General features: G+C 42.0%; 1 protein-coding gene across 3 annotated transcripts in view; it reads right to left on the bottom strand.

The window, feature by feature from the left end:
- The window catches only part of LOC144798121 (interleukin-12 receptor subunit beta-2-like), a 467,579-nt gene that overhangs the window by 159,928 nt on the left and 288,239 nt on the right, over window positions 1–19,412 (bottom strand). For 2 of the 3 annotated variants that reach the window (XM_078668879.1, XM_078668885.1), the window contains one exon: window positions 8,135–8,329. The exons of the other annotated variant lie outside the window; for it this stretch is intronic. In XM_078668879.1, coding sequence (XP_078525005.1) covers window positions 8,135–8,329 — 195 coding nt within the window. The remainder of the gene's footprint in view (window positions 1–8,134; window positions 8,330–19,412) is intronic. 3 annotated transcript variants of the gene reach the window in all.

The following is a 19,412-nucleotide window of genomic DNA, read 5'->3' on the forward strand; positions in this document are numbered from 1 at the left end:
AGGTGACTGAGTGGGTTTCAGAGAGTGTGTTGCGGTGAAAGTGAGTGAGAGTGGGTGACTTTGAATGAGAGTGAACATGATGTGATTTAATGACGGAAAAATGGGTGAGTGACAGAGTGTATGAAAGAGTGAGTGATGGAGACAGTGAATATGAGTGTTAAAATGAATGAGTCCGAGTGCATAAGTAGGAGAATAATGTGAAAGTCGGTAATTGAGAATTTATTGACAGATAGAATGATTGAGAGAGTGACAGGGTGTGACAGAGAGGGTGGATCAGAGAGTGAATGAGAGAGAGACTGAGATAAAGAGCTAACATAAGTAAGAGAGTAACTAATAGACAATAACTGATAGAGATTAAGTGACTTAGAATGACAAAGAGCAATGGGAGTGAAAGAGTAACTGTGAGAGTGAATCAGACATTTCTTTAACAAGAGATGACTGTAAAAGTAACTGAGTGACACAGAGATACAGATAGAGTAACTAAGAAAGTGACTGAAAGAGGGAGAGTGACTTGGAGAAATAAAGTGACTTAGAGAAACTAATTGAGTGGAAAAAGTGATGGAGTTAATGAAAGAGTGGCTGTGAGATTGAAAAAGAAAGATAGCATGACTGAGAGCGTGACTGACTGTGACTAAGATTTAGAGTTACTGAGCGAGTGAGAAAGAGAGTCACTGAGAGAGAGGGTTAGTAACAGAAACAGCAACAGAAAGTTAGTGTTGGATATAGAGACCCACCTATACGTAAATGCCACACACATAGAGCAGCAATTAAAGTTGCCAGGCATTGTAGCATGAACAGGGGAGAGCAGAGCAGCACATAATCTATGAGATATGGTGCTGTCTTGCTCTCTCCCGGTGCTGGCGTACTTTTGACTGCTATGCGCCAACACAGACACCTTGGCACCAATGGTGTCTGCATTGAGGGAAGTACAGGTTTTGCACTGGAAAGGTTCACTCCAGCACACAAAAAGTATTTAAGGCATTTCCCACATTGTATGTGTGATGTACAATGCAGTTCACATGAAATATGAGAAAAACAAGGAGGAATTCGAACTTTTCTCCATGTTAAACTTGCCACAAAGAGGCACAGGATTAGGCAGAAATCCCTGTCTGCAATTATTTATGGGTAGGGATTTGCATCAAAATGATCGGTAGCTGCATGGGAACGCCCATGCACCATCAATGGAACACCCCCTTGACACAGAGAAATGCTAGGTAGAGCATTGCACAGATCTGCAGTACTTTGTGTTACAATCCAGTGCAAAACAAGATTTACATTGCATTGTAAATCCCATTTGAACACTTTGAGTCATGTTTGCATATCAAAAGTAACTCTAACCTGATGCAAAGTATTTCAAAGTCTGGGCTAGCGTGTCTGAGAACATGAAAGAGATCTAGAGAATGAGATAGTGAGTAAGAGTGACCAAGACCGAGCGAGTCACTGAGGGAGTGAGAAAGTGACTAAGAGCATCACTGAGAGTGACAGACAGTGTTAAACAGAGAGTAACAGGTTGATTGTAAGGGGCTGATTATGATTTCATTAGGAAGGGCTCTGGATGGGATCCGGTATTGTCGAAAACAATTCGGAACCCATGTTTCCTACTGAATCGTACAGTTTTCCCAGCGACTGATTACAATGCCCTGAAACCGTTCGAGCAGACCGAATCGGTTCCGAAAGGCACTCGGACAGCCTGAGTCTTTAGGAGCCGATTTGCACAGCTCTATGGGCACGGTTTCTGGACGAGCGATTATGATGACTGATTAGGACAGCTGTTCTGATTCGGTTTAGCAGAGACTAAATGGTTGCCAGAACCTGTTTTTGGGGGCCCGTTGTGGGCCCCCCTTCACCTTGAGGTGTCTGAATGTGGGCCGTGGTGGTACCCAAGGGACCCCTCTTCCTAACCATGCACAATATGGTAGGCACCTTGGGGTGCCCACCACAGGGTGCAAGGTTTTCCCCAACCACCCCTTTTTTCAATGGGAGTCTGTGTTCGCATTCGAAACACAGGCTCTTATTGAAGTCAATGCGAGTCTGACCGAACGATGTTGGGAGGCATCGTAATCAGTTATCCGGACTCACAGTACCCGATTCATTTGGAAACTAGTCTGGAATGATTTGTTCGGGACAGTTTCCAAACATCCTAATCGGCCCATAGAGCGTGAGATTGAGCGACAACCACAGAGTGACAGTGAAGGAAAATGACAGAAGCTGGTCCGGTAATGGCTGAGCAATGGAACCCGGACAACAGGGAGGCCTATAAATTAGATAAGTGGCTGGAAAAATAAGATGATATGGTGTATTGGCAGCTGAAGACGGCTAAAAGCACCAGAGGAACTCACGGTTTGATGGGGTGGGAGAGTTGAAAGTGTTCAAAAGCTGAGAAAGTTGGTGAAAGAACTGAGTGGAGGCTGACATATTAGGAGCATGGGTTAGCTCAGAAATGTAAATGATTAAGAGGCAAGAGAAGGCTAGGAGATAAGAAGCTGTAGAGTACAAACTACCAATTGGGAATATAGGGGCTCAAGGGACATATAAATGCACCTCTCAATATAATGAAGAATACAATAGCATGGTGGGGCAGTGGTGCTGAGGAGGGTTAGCCCGAGTGAAGGACTAATGGCTGAACTTGAGGAGGCTGAAGAATACAGCAATATGGAACTGGGAAATAAATTTCCTTAGCTGCCAGAGGACCACAGTTGGTAACCCTGAGAAGGAATGTACTTTACCGCACATTTATGTGAGAAATGTGCAGTAAAACGCATTATTTAACATCATTTTTCAGAGTGTTCTGGGGCAAACCTCCATTTAGCCATTCTTCACTTGCTTGCCCATTGAAATTCATGGAGAGGTGTTAAGCCTCACCACCTTTAAAGATCAACAACTGCCACTGTTCTTGTGCCCTCAATATGTACCAAATCACACCATCTGCAAATAACAGCTGGCCTGAGAGCAATACATGTGGCACAATATTAATACCACCATTGTAAAATTTATGCCAAGTTTTACAAAGGTTTTGCGTCAGGTTTATGTTACCTTTTAATGCAAACCTAACACAAAACCTCTTTAGGGATTAACAAAACAATGCAAATTTGTATGTGCATTAACTTGTACGTAAAAGTAACGCGAACCAGTGCTAAGCACTGCTTTGCGTTAGTGTCAAGGGGGCATTACTTGGGCGGTGCATGGGTATTCACATGCAACCACCCATGCTTTTTGAAAACAAAACCCTATCTCCTAACATTAGTAGACAGGATTTTGCACCAAAAAATAAACCTGCTGGAAAGCAGGTATTAAAAGGAGAAATGCTTTAATTTCTCCTTTCTTTTACGACTTTTCATGTGTGCTGCACTGTAGAGCACCCATATAAAGTAGGAACGTTTTAAAACTTGTCTAGTCATAGTATTTTGCACTGGAAGGGTACCTCCATTGTGCGCTAAATCTATGGAGAGGGCAGGAGAAGCCATATCTCTAGATATGGCACTCTCCTGCTCTCTCCCTGTCACGCAACGCAGCGCAGTGCCTTTGAGTGCTGCGCTGCATTGCAAGCCACCTTTGTAAATCTGGGCCTTGGTGTTGGGTAGTTAAAAAGGGACTAATTAATTGAAATAAATTAAAACAACCCTGAATCGCCACACAATTCTTCAGTAACTACATCCATCATTTCACTCTGTAAAGTTGGGTTTTACCCAAACAAAACTAGAGCAGATCTTACACTGGGGAGAAAATGCAATCATTCCACAACAATATTTATTCTTTAATGGGGATTGCTACAGTAAATAATGTATATCTATTGGTAATTCATTCTTTTCCATTGTGGAAAACCAGTGGACTGGATTCTACCACAAAGCACCTGTTTACAAGTTCTACTGTACTGACAGAGTGTTAAATCGGCACTGATAAAAACTGGTACGGTGCAGTGACGCCCCATCAATAGCAAGTAATTGTGAATTTATCTCCATAGAGTGGGGGAATAATCATGTAAACCCTGTTTTACTGGGTGGAATTCTGTGCAGTTTTCCATTTGTTCATGGAGAATATCACTCATATATACCACCTGTTATAAGTAGGTGGTATATCTAAGCAGGGTACTGCTGCAGGAAAGGAGGAGGAAGGACAGTGGTGAGGACAGTGGGGTCATCACAGCAGATTGTAGTCTGGCAGGGTCTGGCAATACCAGTGCCTCATGTGCCATGGCTGTGTTTTGGGCCGGGAATTGGAAGACTAATCTGGGCTGCAATGTACCCTGTTCCCAAAGCAATTTTACAGGCAAGATTATCCACCAGGTAAAATGAAGTCCATTGTTCCAGCACCCAATAAAATTGGGTGTAGGAACAATGAGCCACCCATGATCGAGTGGGCTGGACTTTCATATGTGAAATCCACTCTTCTCAACTCATAATCGGGGTCTGGGTGGTATTGTATCCAGCTGTAATGGGCAATAGTTGCTCCCTGGTGGTTGCTGCAAATTACTACTCATAAAATCCATACTGCCTGTTCTGTAATAAGGTCCAGTTTGCCTTTTTCCAATTCTAAGTATCTTGGGATTTGTAATTATCAGGTGATATCGTGGCTCATTTCCAGAAGCAATGACCTCAGTGGTGGCTCCTCCGCCAAGGCAGAGGAGCGTCGCCCCACTGCTCTGTGAGCAGTAGTTAAAGAAAACTAAAATGATCATAACTAGCATTATAATCATTTTAGTTTTCATTTCCTGGTGCGTGGCGGGCTGGACTGCCAGAGCAGGGGAGACGTTGCTTGCCCACTCCAAGGTGCGCAATGAAGCTTTAACCGGTCCTCTCGGGCCGGCCAAATCCTCAAGCGCACTATGCATGTTCTGTACACAGGCTGCACTACAGCTTGGATGCAGAACATGCCCCAGGCTCCCATTCCCTGCCTGAGCGCTGATCTACTGCGCTCAGACCAATCACAGCGCTGCATTGTAGCGTTGTGATTGGCTAGGGGAGTCAGGAGCCTGGGTGATGCTGCTTATCAAATAAAGAAAAGAATTAGGAACATCCCTTCCTGCATGAACTTCCTCCTTGCTTTGGGTTTCTTCTTCTCAGTTCTGCCTCCAGCACGGGACCCTCAACAACTTCCCTAACCAATCCTGGTGCTGCTCTATTGCTGTTAACCGGAATAAGAGAAACGCCAGGATTGGAGGGAGCAGCCTCTCTTAGCGCTCTCAAGTGCACCGGAGGCCTGTACTTTCTCTAACTCAGCTTTCTAAGACAGCTGGTTTAGAGAGGTTTAAAATGTGGAGGTCTGGCTGCCCATCACAAAACAGCTGAACAAAGAAGCATGCACACTTTAAACTTAAGTTCACAGCCAGCTACTCCCACTCAGCAGCAACTGCCCTGCTCAGTCCTGACACTCGGTTGAGGATGGGTTGTTTAAAAAATAAAATGGTAATAAATTAACTTTATTACCATTTTATTTTTAATCTCTGGGGCTTTTCAGGGGGCATTTTTAGTGGGTCGGCGCTCCTCCACTATAATGGAGGAGCCGTTCCTGACCACCACCAAATATCTCAGAACAGGAATGCTTGTCATTTGAAGAACTTGTGTAGGGGATACAGCAGAGGAATTATACAAGAAGAACATCTATGTTCAAGTAAAATAACCAAGATTAATTTAGTTCATAAAACCAGAAAATATTGTGTTTATTCCTTGTTCTTGTTCAAAGACAATAGTGTACCTTGATTTTAATCACTGGGGGAATATTTATGAAGAAGGTAAGGAGGCACAAGGGCGATGCAAAATCTAAGTTCAATTTATAAAGCCATGCAGAGCCACCTTCCATTATACAATGGGAGCTTGTGAAAAAGGCTGAATCCGCCCACAGCTCAAGCTCCCATTGAAAGATTGAAGTTTTTAAAGATCCCTGTACCGTGTAGCAGGCACCTCATAGTACCTGCCACACAGTTCTGGGATATTTAGAGGGGCACCTACCGTACCCCTCAGGACCAAATGTGGTGGTCCAGGGAGCAAGGGGGTCAGTTTCTGACAGCCAATCCATGTTGGAAAGGCCAACATGGATTGGCTGTCGTAAACCGACATCCTAATCCCGACGGCGGAAACCCCATCCTTAAGGAATTATGAGGGCTTTTTGACTGGCCGATGTGCTTCTTGAGCCTGTTGGAACTGCTTCAGATTCCCCGGCTCATTTGAATTCTGGCTGCCGCCATCATGATGCGGCGGACGGACTTTAAACCTACCATATTGGTCGGAAAACCCCCGAACAGCGGTCGGAGGCTTTCTGACCGACATTGTAATCTGGCCCTATGTAATGATATCATTTCTTTTAGAAAATATATATATTTGTAAAATAAAAATACACAGTTATAGTGCAAATTATTAATAGTTTGTTGCCTGAGCTCACAACTCTTTTGCATCAATTGAGTGCATTAGTAGCCACATCTTCTGGTGTCCGTATGGAGGGCTACAGCTGTGCCCTCCGTGTAAAGCTTAGCAATCTAGTCACAACAGACATCTACCCCGCTGGTCAAGTTAAGGATTCAGGACCAGATTTATGTGCAATCCATGCAATGCAGCGCAGCAAGTAAAGATAATGCACTGCGTTGCATGAACCGTAGATATCAGAACATCGCCATACCTACTAAGATGTGGAACTGTTCTGCTTTCTCCCTGTGCTGGAGCACTTTTGACTACCAAGCGCCAATGCAGACACCCATGTGCCACAGTGCAAGAGTGCCTGCATTGTGGTAAGTATAGTTTTTGTACAGGAAGGGGTCCCTTCCAACATAAAAACTATACTTTAAGGCATTTCCCTCTTTGGGGCCGATGACGATCTTGTTAGGAAAGCATTCCATCCAAATTGGTTCCGGAATGCTTTCCGAATGACTCGGGACAGGGGAGTCCGACCAAGTCATTTGGATGCATCCGGATGCTTCCGGATAAGATTCGGTCGGACTCCCATTGGCTTCAATGGGAGCCTGTGTTCTGTACGAGAACACAGGCTCCCATTAAGGAAAGAGGTGGCTGTGGAAAATCGGGCACCGTGTGGCAGACCCCAATGGTGTCTGCCACACTGTGCATGCTTGGGAAGAGGGGACCCATGGGTACCCCCACGGGCCTGATACGGAGGGCCCCGGGTGAAGAGGAGCCAGCTATGGCCCCCAAAGACTGATTCCGACAGCCGTTCTGTTCCAGGCAATCAGAATCAGAGCGGCTGTCTGAATTGTTCATCATAATTGCTCTTTCGTAAACCGAGTCCATAGAACTGTAAAATTTATCTCCGAACTATACGAATGCCTTTCGGAACCGATTTGGACAGCCCTTACAGATTATGGACATTGTAATCGGTCGTTCGGAACTGGGTACGATACGGTTGGGAAAAAAGGTACAGAATCAGATTTTGAGCCCTTCCAAACGAGATTGTAATTGCCCCTTTAGTATGTGTGCAGTAGAATGCAGCAAAGAGGGAAAAGCAAGGAGAATTTAGAAAATTTCTCCTAATTATGTCTGCCTCAGGGATTCAGAGGATTTTGGTGCAAATCCCTGTTTAGAATTCTATGTAGGAATTAGCATCAAAACCCATGAGTGGTTGCATGGCTATGCCCATGCACCACCCACAGTACACATCCTAGACCAAAAAACATATGCCCATGCAATACAATCACAATTTGCATTAGATTGTAAATCCCAGCAGTAGAGTTTGCCTCAGGTTTGTGTTAAAAATAAAAATCTGGGTGAAATAACAGTAATTGCATGTACTTACTCCAGTCTCTCAAGTTTTCAGCCAGTCTTTCATACATGATGATGTTAATAAATCCATTAAACACTCCAGTGACCTCTTTTTCTCCATATAAACTATGTGGCAAACTGTATGAAGAACAGCGCATATCGGGAAGCACGTAAACCGCCATTCACGTATTTTGGATCTCAAATTTCAGGGACATTTTAAAGGGAGTTTGTGACGGCATGATTGAAGTCATGAGTTATGTCATCATGACACATAAGGGTTGAAGTATTCTGCTGTATAGCTCCAGTTCACTCATGGAAGCATGGAGTACAGTCTCAGAGTTTTTAAGGACAGACAATTAAAAAGAAAGAAAGATCTCAAGTTTCTCTTATAACTGTCCAAACAAACACATGGAAAATAAAGTTATGGAAGTTACCCGATAGTATTGTTAGCAGCTTCAGTGCTGGGACTTTCACCCAGTTTGTTCTATGGTAATCTTTGATGTGAAAGTCTGACCATTCCACCACATATGCATCGATCTGCTCAATGGATATAATTGGCTGTTCCCAAGTGATAAGGATGCTGCCATTATTGACTGGTTTTGCTGCAACATTTTGAGGAAGCAGCAAACCTAAAATTAAAGAGAAGGATAATTATCTCCATTATAGGGGTCATTTTTTTGTTATTTTCAATGGTGTCATAAAATAATTTGCTCAAGTAGTAAATGTGAGATTAACTGCAACAACAATACAGGCATTAATTGCACAGAGAGATCCAGTGCAACAACATTATAGTTATTAAATATACATAGAGATCCAGCACAACAACATAAGAGGCATTAAACGCACAGAGAATTTGAGTGCAACAACATTGTAGGCATTAAATGCACATAGAGATCAAGTGCAGCCAGGTTATGGGCATTAAATGCACATGAACATCGAGTGTCACAACACTAAAGGCATACAGGCACAGATTTTCAAAGGACATGCTTTGTACTTGCTTGACTAAAGTTGTCACAAGGCAAATCAAGTCCTTCCCTGGGATTTACTAGGCCACACAAAGCCCATTTGCTTGTCTTTACGTGGTTTAGTAAATTCAAAGGCAAGCAGTGCATAGTGCTGCCTTGCATTACCTTGCACCAGGGAGATGTTTCATGGGTCGAGTATGACCGTTCTCACTCATCCACCGATGAGTTTTAGGGAAGTCACAGATTTACAAAGACACAACCAGGCGTAATTAGAGGAATTATCTTTATTTTTCCTGGTTACTTTGCATCCAGCATCACACATAGTAAAATGAAAGTGCCTTTAGGTAGACCTTCCTTCACAAAAACAATCCTGCTTGTAACGGAGGCACCTTTGCCACATGACACATGGGTGCCTGCGTTGGCGATAGGCTTCACACAATGCACCTGTGACCTGCTCTAGGAGGGAGCAGAAGTGCACCATACCTTAGAAAGCATGGTGCATCGCTGCTCTCTCCCTTCCACGCAATGCAACGCAGCAAGTTCTCTTGCTGCGTTGTGTGCAAGGTTAGTAAATCCTGCTTTAAATACATATAGGGATAAAAGAAGCCCGTCCTGCCTGCACGTTTTCATTCACACTGAAGCAACACCACAGGCCTGCCCTTGGCTTTGGTTTTACATATGCTGATGATATTGGTGCATGTGCCTTCCATGTTTAAATACTAATCACATTATTGTTTCTGTAAGAGGTACACTTGGAATTAATTCGCTAACCATTCTGTCAGAGCTCAATATAATTTGTTTTAGCTTATAAAAGAAATGCTTTAAAACATTTAGGCAAACATTGAGGCCACCTAGATACACACCATCTTATATAGTGCAAACCTCGTAAATGTTTGATAAGAAGGTCCTGAAAGAAGCATGCCACTCCACTGTGACAATTCATTAATATGAACATTTACATTACTTTAAGTATTTGTATTTTCCTGCCAAACCAAGTACTTACCTAGAGTACACACTGCACTAAAAAGATGGGTAATATTCCTCTTTATTTAGGCTGGCAACAATTTCCATATTCGTAAAGCTGCGGCTAAATAGTAAAATGTTAGAGCAGGCATATACCATCAGAGCCAGCATGCGGCTATAAAGTATATACTGCTCTTGGGGTGTAAATGTTTTTGTCCTATATTTGCACACTGAGGACTAAATACTAGTGCGTACCTGACATACATTACTTTTTTGTGACTTCTCAAAGACATTCATATTTGGAGTTCCACCATTTAAAGGAGGGTGCAGCCTCCTGCAAAAGAGGACCTCTCTGTCTGGCCTCACTCATTTTCCACCATGAAACATGCCTGGGCGGTTGTCCTACCAGGAGCAGTCCAGATTATACACCACCCATTGGGCGAAAAACAACCCATGGACCTGCTAAAAGCTTCAGGGACCCAGTGGCGGCTGGTGACATTTGAAAGTGGTAAGTCGTAAAATAAATAGTTGTACTGCACTGCGGCGAGCAAGCGTAGTGAGCGAGCCCGAACAACCTACAGGAGGGTTCTATCCCTGAGAAAATTTTGAAAAGAGAGTGGACAAATGGTGCATTTTGAAGCAAATTTGAGTAAGCAGGAAGGTTAATCAGGTGCTTATGTATAGGAACTCTCAACGATGCGGGTCTTATGTATTTACTAGCGCTAATAGTAATGTGTGTCCTTCTGGGTGTTATATATCCTTTACCAAAAACTGAGAAGCAGTCAGCAATAAACAGTGCAACAAGGGTCACACCACACAGATGATGCTGAAGAGGGAAACAACTCTCCCTCTAAAAGCGCGTCCTGAGTAGAAATGAGGGGAGAGGGTTGAGTACAATCCAGTATTAGCAGGATTGATGGTATTCCTGCACCAGGCCCATCCTGTGCACTATTAACCAGGTGCATAACAGCAGCAAAAGAAAAAACACGTTGCTTTTGAACACCACAGCATAGCCAGTGGACATATATACAAAAAAACAAGTGGTTATGCAGATCTGACTTTCTTTTATGCCTCCCAGTCATGTTAGCGGGAAGAGTTGGGGAGAGTCAGCAGATGGATGAGGTAAGAAAAGGGTTTATTTTTAGCTAACGTACTATGATGATGGTGGTAGCTCCTGTTTGTGGCTGGACTCAAATGAGGCAGGATGTGAGGATATAATGCCACAGTTCTTTAATGTAGAAATCAGAAATGCAAACATACACGCACACAGAGCAACGTTCCTACAAACATCCATGTACACAAAGACCAACACCCTACTGGCAGCCACACACGCAGACCAATAGGGCCACAAGATCCGTACAGACAGACCAACCCAAAGCTATACACAGCCAGAACATTCACATATAAACCAAAATAGTATACACAAGACTAATATCAAATGTCTTAATCTAGACCAGGGGTCTTCAAACTGTGGGGCGCGACCCCCAGGGGGGGCGTGGAGTGTTACAAAGGGGGTCGCGCATTCCCAGTCAAACTTCTGCCCAGGCCCATCTACAAGGGCTCAGCCCCCCCTCCTCCTCCGTCTGTGTCTCAGCCCGGGCTGCTGCAGTGCAGCTCGAGCTTCTGTGGGCTGGGCAGTGTCTGGAGTCTTATCTCCGGAACACCCGAGTTTTTGACAGGTCGTTAAAGACCATTTGCATATTTACATGCCTTTGTAAACTGGTTACAGAGGCTTTGTTTTTTCTCTGGTTCCAGTACCCCCTGGGCCCCCACTCAGCCTATTCCTTAAATTAAACAGTTTTATCAAGCTGTAGCTGTGAATAAAACTCCAGGAAGTTAAGAATGTCACAGGCCAACACAAATTAAATTAACCAAGAACAGAAAAGACATTCATACATCTTAAAAGGTTTTTTCTGTACACCAAGGGGCGGATTTACAAGCCGCTTGCACCACTTTTGCGTCACTTTTCCCATGTTAAAAGTTACGCAAAAGTGGCGCAAGGGGCTTGTAAATCTGCCCCAAAATGTTTTTCACTTTTGCCAATTTCTATTATAAGAATAATTTATCTTATAAAAACATTATATACAAGTCCTATTGCATTTTGGCATTTGTGAGAATTTGGTCCTGTGGATGTGCTGGAGTTGTAAAAGTTTTAAAGCACTTTAGGGCAGATTTACAACAAGTAACGCAGCAATTTTTTTGCTGCGCTGTGCTCTGTTTGTTTGATAGGAATAGAGATGCGACATATTTACAAGATTATGTTGCATCTCTGTCCTTCCCCTGCGCTGGCGCACAAGCTTCAGCAATGCGCTGGCACAGGCCCCCTTGCACCAAGGTGCAAGGATGCCTGCGTCGTGGGGAGAATGTTTTTGTGCAGGAAGGGATACCTTCCTGCACAAAAACAATCACCACAGGCATTTTCCTTTGTGAATGCATGCTGTAGAATGCAGCACGCATTGAAAGAGGAAAAAATTAGGAGAAATGAAAACATTTCTCCTCGTTGCGCCTTGCTACGCCACCTCTAGGGTGGCGTAGCATTCACACGCATCTCCAGATTTACGATTTCTCGTAAATATGGAGATGTGTCTTGTTCAATGGGTGTCGCGTGGGAACACCCACAGCAACACCCATGGAACTCTCCTTCCACGCACAGTGCTGCGTGTGAAGGGGCCATATTTACAAGGAGAGGAAAAGGCTCACAGGGTGTCTTTTCATCTCCTTGTAAATATGGAGGGGCTCCCTGCGCCACCAATATGTCACAAAAAGTGACGTAGTGTTGGCGCAGGGGGCTTGTAAATCTGCACATGAGTATGTGGGCTTAGGAAACCGTTTGTTAACCTGCGGCACTGGCAGAGCCATGAATCCAGGCTTTTTGCCGGCTCCTGTTCTGGGACCAAAACGTGTTGTGCTGCCTGCACCAGAGCTGGAGTTTGATGCATGTGCAGATTCTGCCTACAGGTTTGGAATTTTTTGTCATGAGGGGGTCCTTACACCTGAAAATGTCGACAGGGGGGTCTCGGCATCCAAAAGTTTGAAGACCTCTGATCTAGACAATAATCGCACTAAAACTTTGGAAGGTCCCTAAAGATAACCTGCTTGCTTTCCTTGGCATGAGCTTTGTCTTTCTAAAAGTTAATTAAGCATAACTGAAACTACATTTTAAACTCAGAGATCAAATACTATAATGCCATCATAAAATTTTAATAATCAGTTCTTCTAGTCTTTGAGTACGGTTCTGACTACAATATTATTTTCTAAATCATCAAGTCAAATAGAGAAAAAAAACATTTTGTAAGTCATAATCCTGAACAAAACACGTTCCATTGTTTCCCAGTGCCCACCGTGAACTAATGATACACAAACTATATTAGGTATGGATAAAATTTCATATGCTTTAAAAAGAGAAGAAACATTATTTAGAAAGGTATCGAACCTAACCCTGGGCGAAAAACTACGCTACGCTCGCGTAGTTTGCGCTACTTCGCACTACACGAATTACACGTAGCACAGTACAAACACGCGTAGCGTAGCGGTAATTTTTTGCTTGTCCCGGTCCTCAACGTTAAGTTGGCGCCTGCGAGCGAGCAAAATGACAGCCCTGCGAGACTTTTTCCTCGTTCGCGATCAGCTACATCCAGTCGCCGATCGCGAGCGTGGAAAATATAGGCGAGATTCTCAACACGGTGAGGTCAGGTTTCTCATTGCGACTGGTAACCTATGCTAGCGACCGCTCACGATGAGAAACTACCAGTCCGCTTTGAGAAAGCTGCGGCTCGAGTAGAAATCTACTCAATCGGCAGAAAACGACCACTTGCACTGTGCAAGATGCGGTTTGCAAAGATTGCACAGTGCTGAGAAGCATCCGGCACTGTGCAATCAGTGTGAACAGCATTTTGCACAGTGCACTACGCAGTTCACGTAGCTTGCGTAGTGCGAATTGCACTTTGCATAGATACGCGTAGCGCTACTACGTGAACTACGCCCAGGGTTAAGATTCAAACCCAGTACTCAACAACTATGCAAAACTCCAGGACCCTAACATGTCCCAGATCCTTAAAAGCCCAGCAAATAGTCCTTATTGAGATTTTTTTTATGCTGCATAGAAAAGGAGACCAGACAACTTCCATTCTACTAAATGTTTCTTTCTACACTTTACCTGGTATTGACACTGCTCTTGTTCTGGTAATTCATTAGGGTTTTGGTTTAGTTGCAGTGTTATCTGCCAAGGCCGCTTCAGCTCCACTCAGGTTACTGGTCTGCTACTTTTCGCTAAAATATTATTCTGGCTGTTTTGCCCCTTGATGGAGCGAGATTTAGAAATATATTTATTTCAACTCGCACAGTTAAACTTCCATAATAAATAATTATACTAAACGTGAATGGAGTGAAAATTACTAATCAACCTAGAGTAAATAGCAGATCATTACACGTGGGAAACTAATATATGTGCTCATGTATGTGCTTTATGTTGCAAATGCATGTTTGAGAAAAATAATAAACTAATTTTGTCTATCGACTTTGTCAGAATTAAATGCAGCTGTTTTATTAATGGCATGTGCTTATTTTTGTGTGCACATGTTTTGTCTTTTCGTCTTTATGTTGCACAAATCTGTGTGTTGCTTCCTTTGCTTCTGCTAGATAACATAGATTAATGGGTTAATAATTAGCAAAGGTGGGTGGGTAACAGAACAAACTTTATTTCTCACATTAATTGATGTTTTGTGTTTGTTTATATATTAGTTTTGCGAGTGGGCCTAAAGAAAATGGCTGCCAGTACTGCAGCCTTTGAGACTTGACCAGAGTGAAACTTTCACACATGCGCAGAATATTTTGCTGAGCTGACAAAATTTAATGCAGAAGAAATCTTGGTCGAGTTGAATGTGTTCTTGGTGACATTTCCAAGGACAGGACGTTGAATGGCCTGCCAAGATTAGGAAGTAAATGTTTCTCCCCGTCAAAAGAATTGTTTTGAGGAAGCAAAGAGGATGGTGAAACTAAGAACAATAAGGGCTATGATGAGGCCCCAGTCTTGGTCAGGAGTGCGTGACCTGACAGTGGACTCACATGGCTCAGCCAATGGAACGTTTGAATTGACAGAAAAAAACCGTCCGATAAAGATACTTTAGTTAGTCAGAAAAGGTATAAAAACTGTCCCCATGGGAGGGAGGGGGCTCTTGCTGCTCATCTTCTCCTGATTCCAGTTAGGCGTGACGTGCTGTTGGACTCTTTGGAGCACGTAAGGATTAATAGGGCTAAATGACTTTTTGCCTTTATTCTTTTAGGTGAAGTGAGTTTTAGACAGGGAAGTTAGGGCTTAGGTGATGGAAAACTGTATATTCTTCATTAAATCATGTTAATTGATTTTGTTTAAAACTGTTGGTTCTATTTGCTATACTTCAAATAATGCTGCTTGTATAAAAAGATTCTAATAAAATGCACTTTCTTCGAATAAATAGTTAATAAATACGATTTTTGAAAAGACAAGCTGGTCTTGTTATTTCAGAGTCATGTTATTATCAGCAGATCCATTAGCCTAAGTGACCTAATTAAATGCAAAGTTTACAAAAACAATGGTGAAATCATTATACTGCAGTTGTATATAAATGTGTATATAATTTGTGAATAGGTTTTATTAATTAGCTCACATGATTCAGTTGCTCAAAATATGTCACATTAGTTTATGGGCCTTGTGAGTGTTTCTTGAATAATGGTGAGTATTGTGGAGTTGGGTAGCATTGCTATGACATTTTTTCTATAGGGGCGCTGGATCAATTCTCTGGTAGCAGAGTTACGGTTGCTATGGTAACTGACATGCTACATGGTAATTACATAGGATCGATGTTTAACATATGTTGAGTTTGTTCACTTGTTACATGTAGTCTAAAGGTTTTTTCCTGCAGTGTGAAAAATCCTAGTTGTGCCGGCATATGAGTGGTGTGACAAAGTGAAGTTGTACAGTGCATTTGTTCTGTTTCAAAATAGTGGTATTGTCATATATCACTAGTGTTGTGGACGTACAGCACGAATTTAGGGATTTTAGGTGTGCTAGGTAGAATGTATAGTGAGGATTGTCTATGAAATCGTAGCTTTCGGGTATAGGGACTTAGAGCCTGTTTTAAAACTCACAGCGAAAAGAGTAGTCGAATTTTATCTGAGCTTGTGTGAAGGGTAAGATAGCGTTGTTTATTCTTACTGGCAAATGTGGATTTCTATGGTTGGTTAAAGTCCTACCAAAATTTCATGTATGTATGATTAGGGAAACTTTCCGTTTGAAAGTGCGTAAATGATTTTGTAAATTCGTTCGAGTCAAACTTTGAATTGCTACTTTATGTACATTCAGAGGGAAATGAGTTTGTTATTACTTGTTAGAAGGGTAGAGTAAAAGTTTACTTTATCAACAATTGTATATTCTGTGAAAGTAGCGTCGTCTATTCCACGCAAAAAAATACTTGAATGACTGTATAAACTATCACCTTATTTTAGCGAAACAGACAAATGGTTTGTTTATTTGTTGTTATTAATTGAAATTCATTGAAAAAGTTTTCTTAAAATGGCGCTGTGAAAATATTTTGTGAAGGAGGGGTGAGCGCTAGGAGTGAGAGACGAGAAGCTGCAGCGGCTGTGTACGTCACAGGGTCCGCGCTGTGATTGGCTAACATACATCACAGCTAGCGCACTGATTGGTTCACGTGACTGAGTCGAGCTGTTAGCTGATTGGCTTTTCTAGAAAGCGGCAATTCTATTGGTTGAGCAAGGTGGTGACGTAGCTTAACCTGATTGGCTTGTTGGTGTGTTTCACGCACGGATTGGCTGGTTTTGCGGAACAACCAGGAAACAGTTACGATCATTTTAAATTAAACAGATTTGATTAAAACATGAGTTATTATTATAAAAAAGAGGAGAAAAAGCTTACATGGCTTCAGAAATTAAAACATTTCTTTTCACCCGATAAGAAAATTGAGACGCGAGGTGGAAAATTACTTCATAAGTATAAAACACCTGCAGCCTATATGGAAGGTGAATATGGTTATCATACTTGCCTTTGGTTTGACAATTGGATGGATTATACCAAGAATGACGGTGTTTTTGCTTGGCCAGAGGATGGCTCATTTAATATGAGAATTTTAAAAAATTTGAGAGAAAAAATGACGGCTCTTGTACCAAAGCCTAGACCAACACAATTTGAGGCTTTAGTTGAATGGGAGGATGAGATGTTTCAACTTCAACGGGAAGCAAGTGGTATAATAAGACCTCCAAAATCAAATTTTAAAAGAGAAACCCATGAGGATAGAATGCGTCGTTGGAGACAGGCAGACATGTGTGATGGTCTCTACCCAGTGAGAGTAATGATTACTGAAATACCAGGTCAAAAGAATACCCAAAAGAGAAATAATATTGAAGAAAGTGATTTGGAAGATCCAGTTTTAGAAGAAATATATCTTACAAATAAGAAACAGACTCCTTTAAAACCAGCTTGTTCATGGTCTACCCCAATGGTTTCTACAGGAACCACACCAAGTGCACCTCCACTTAATGAGGAATCACCCAGATTTTACCCGAATAATACAAAAACTCCTGAAAGATTAGAAACGAGAACTAGTTCTAGTGCATATGGTGAAAGTAGAAATTTTCCTGAAACTCCAGTTTCAAGAAATGAGACTCCTTCAAGAGGTTTAATGGGTGGCGGAAGAGATGAGGGAACTCCATGTACTTCAGAATATTTACGATCAAAAGAGGAATTAATTCGGCAATTAACTAAAGGCATGGAAGCAGTAACAGTTCCAGTAACGATTGGTCCTGTTCAGCCTGTATTCGATCAGGGAGAAATTAGACATCCAGGTTTGACTATTCCTTTAAATGCAGAAATTCAGAAAGTGGCTGAAAATATTTACTCGGAATTAACTGAAATTCATCGAGAGAAAACAATGATGCCTGATTTAACTTTTAATCCAGGTTCATTATGCAGAACACCAATGGGTGCAGAGTCAGATACAGAATCTCCAGAAAAGAGTGTTGAGAAAACAGATTCAACCTCAAAGGTTGATGTTGCAAAACTTAAAGCAGATTTGGAGGAATTAATCATTGGCACAATTGGTTCAGACAGTTTAAAGCATTATCAAGATGATGAATTGTTATGCATTTGCAAAAGTATACAATGGAAAACAAAAAATAAATACGAACAGTTAGAAGAATTAGCTACAGAACAAGAAATTGACTTGAGCAAACAGAAAAATTTGGGAAAACATTACAGATTAGATTTTACTGAAAAAGACATTGGGAATTTTAATGCAATGGGAAGAATTCTGCATATAAAAGATTTGATTGTGTACATTAAAAAATTAGGCGATTTAAGCAGTTGGAGAGTGAAATGGACAAAGAAAAGAGAGGAAGAAAGGAGAGAAAGGAGCATGGTGACTAATCAGTACCCAATGAGGGAAATAGCAGGAGGTGGTTACGTGCATGTTCCTTGGTCTAGACAGGACATTCTGTTGTTCACAAATGATTTTCCTCGGCTGAGAGAAAAGCCAGTGGAATGGTATTGACAGGTGGACAGATTCATAAAGGTTTCGAAAGTTCTGTGGATTGATCTGGATGGATTCTTTGACATTGTTGTCCCATCAGATCTTTGGACAGAATGTAAAGTCTCTGTAATGTTGGCCAAAGGTAGAACCTGCTCGAGATGAAGCAACAGGTGCTCCATCATCAGTTGTAATGGATCTATATGATAAAGTAATTGTCTGGTTGAAAAACAAAATTGCCCCTAAAGAAGTTGACTGGGTTAAAATTGACAGAACAAATCAGGAGCCAAAAGAATCAGTGCATTCATTCTATGAAAGACTACTGTTGGTTTTTAAACAGTACAGTGGCTATGAAAAATTAAGTGAAAAGGACATGAGCCACTTTATATACAGATTTGTTTATGGTCTGAGACCTGAAATTGGAGAGATGATTAGAAACGGAATTGTTGGCTGGCAATCACTCTCAGTTGACGATATACTGAGAAAAGCAAAATATTGCAGTGATGAGATGGAAGCAAAGCAGAAGAAGCTTAAGGAAAAGGCAATGTTGGCTCAGGTAAAAGTAGCTGAACAGCAGATTGTAAATAACCAGAATCAGGGTCAATGAAAATTTAAAGGTAATTTTAATAAACCGAAATTTAATGTTAATATTGAAAAGCTAAAACAAAAGCTGCCTTGTTTTAATTATGGTGAAATTGGACACTGGAAGCGCGAGTGTAAAAATCCGCCCAGAAATTTTAAAAATGCATCATTAAATCCACAGATGCAGAATGATATAAATCTGCAGCAACAGCTACAGCGACAATTAAATGAGCTAAATCTTCAGCAACAGCTACAGCGACAGTTAGCGAATCAGCAGAGTCAGATTCCACAACCTCCTCTTCCAAATTGTGTGAGTGGTCAGAGGTATAATTCGGAAACAGGATTCAGCGGAGGCGATCAGGTAATTAGACCGCAAAGAGTGAATGTGCCAAATGTTTCTCGACAATTTTTGATGACAGAAAATAGTGGAAGTGATTCTGAGGATTACTTATGACGGTGCCTGAGAGAGGGGGAAGAGTGTGTGTTTGGAGCCACTCTTGAGGTTGACCAGTCTGGTCCATTTGTAAATGGCAAAGTGAATGATGTAGAAATCACTTTTCTTGTGGACACTGGTGCTACCCGTTCTACTGTTAGATCAGTAGAAATAGAAAACCTGCCTCTCTCTGGTGAATCAATCCAAGTAGTTGGTGTAGCAAATCAACAGATTAAAACAGATTTGACAG

This window comes from Lissotriton helveticus, chromosome 1_2 (assembly GCF_964261635.1).
Source record: "Lissotriton helveticus chromosome 1_2, aLisHel1.1, whole genome shotgun sequence".
NCBI lineage: Eukaryota > Metazoa > Chordata > Amphibia > Caudata > Salamandridae > Lissotriton > Lissotriton helveticus.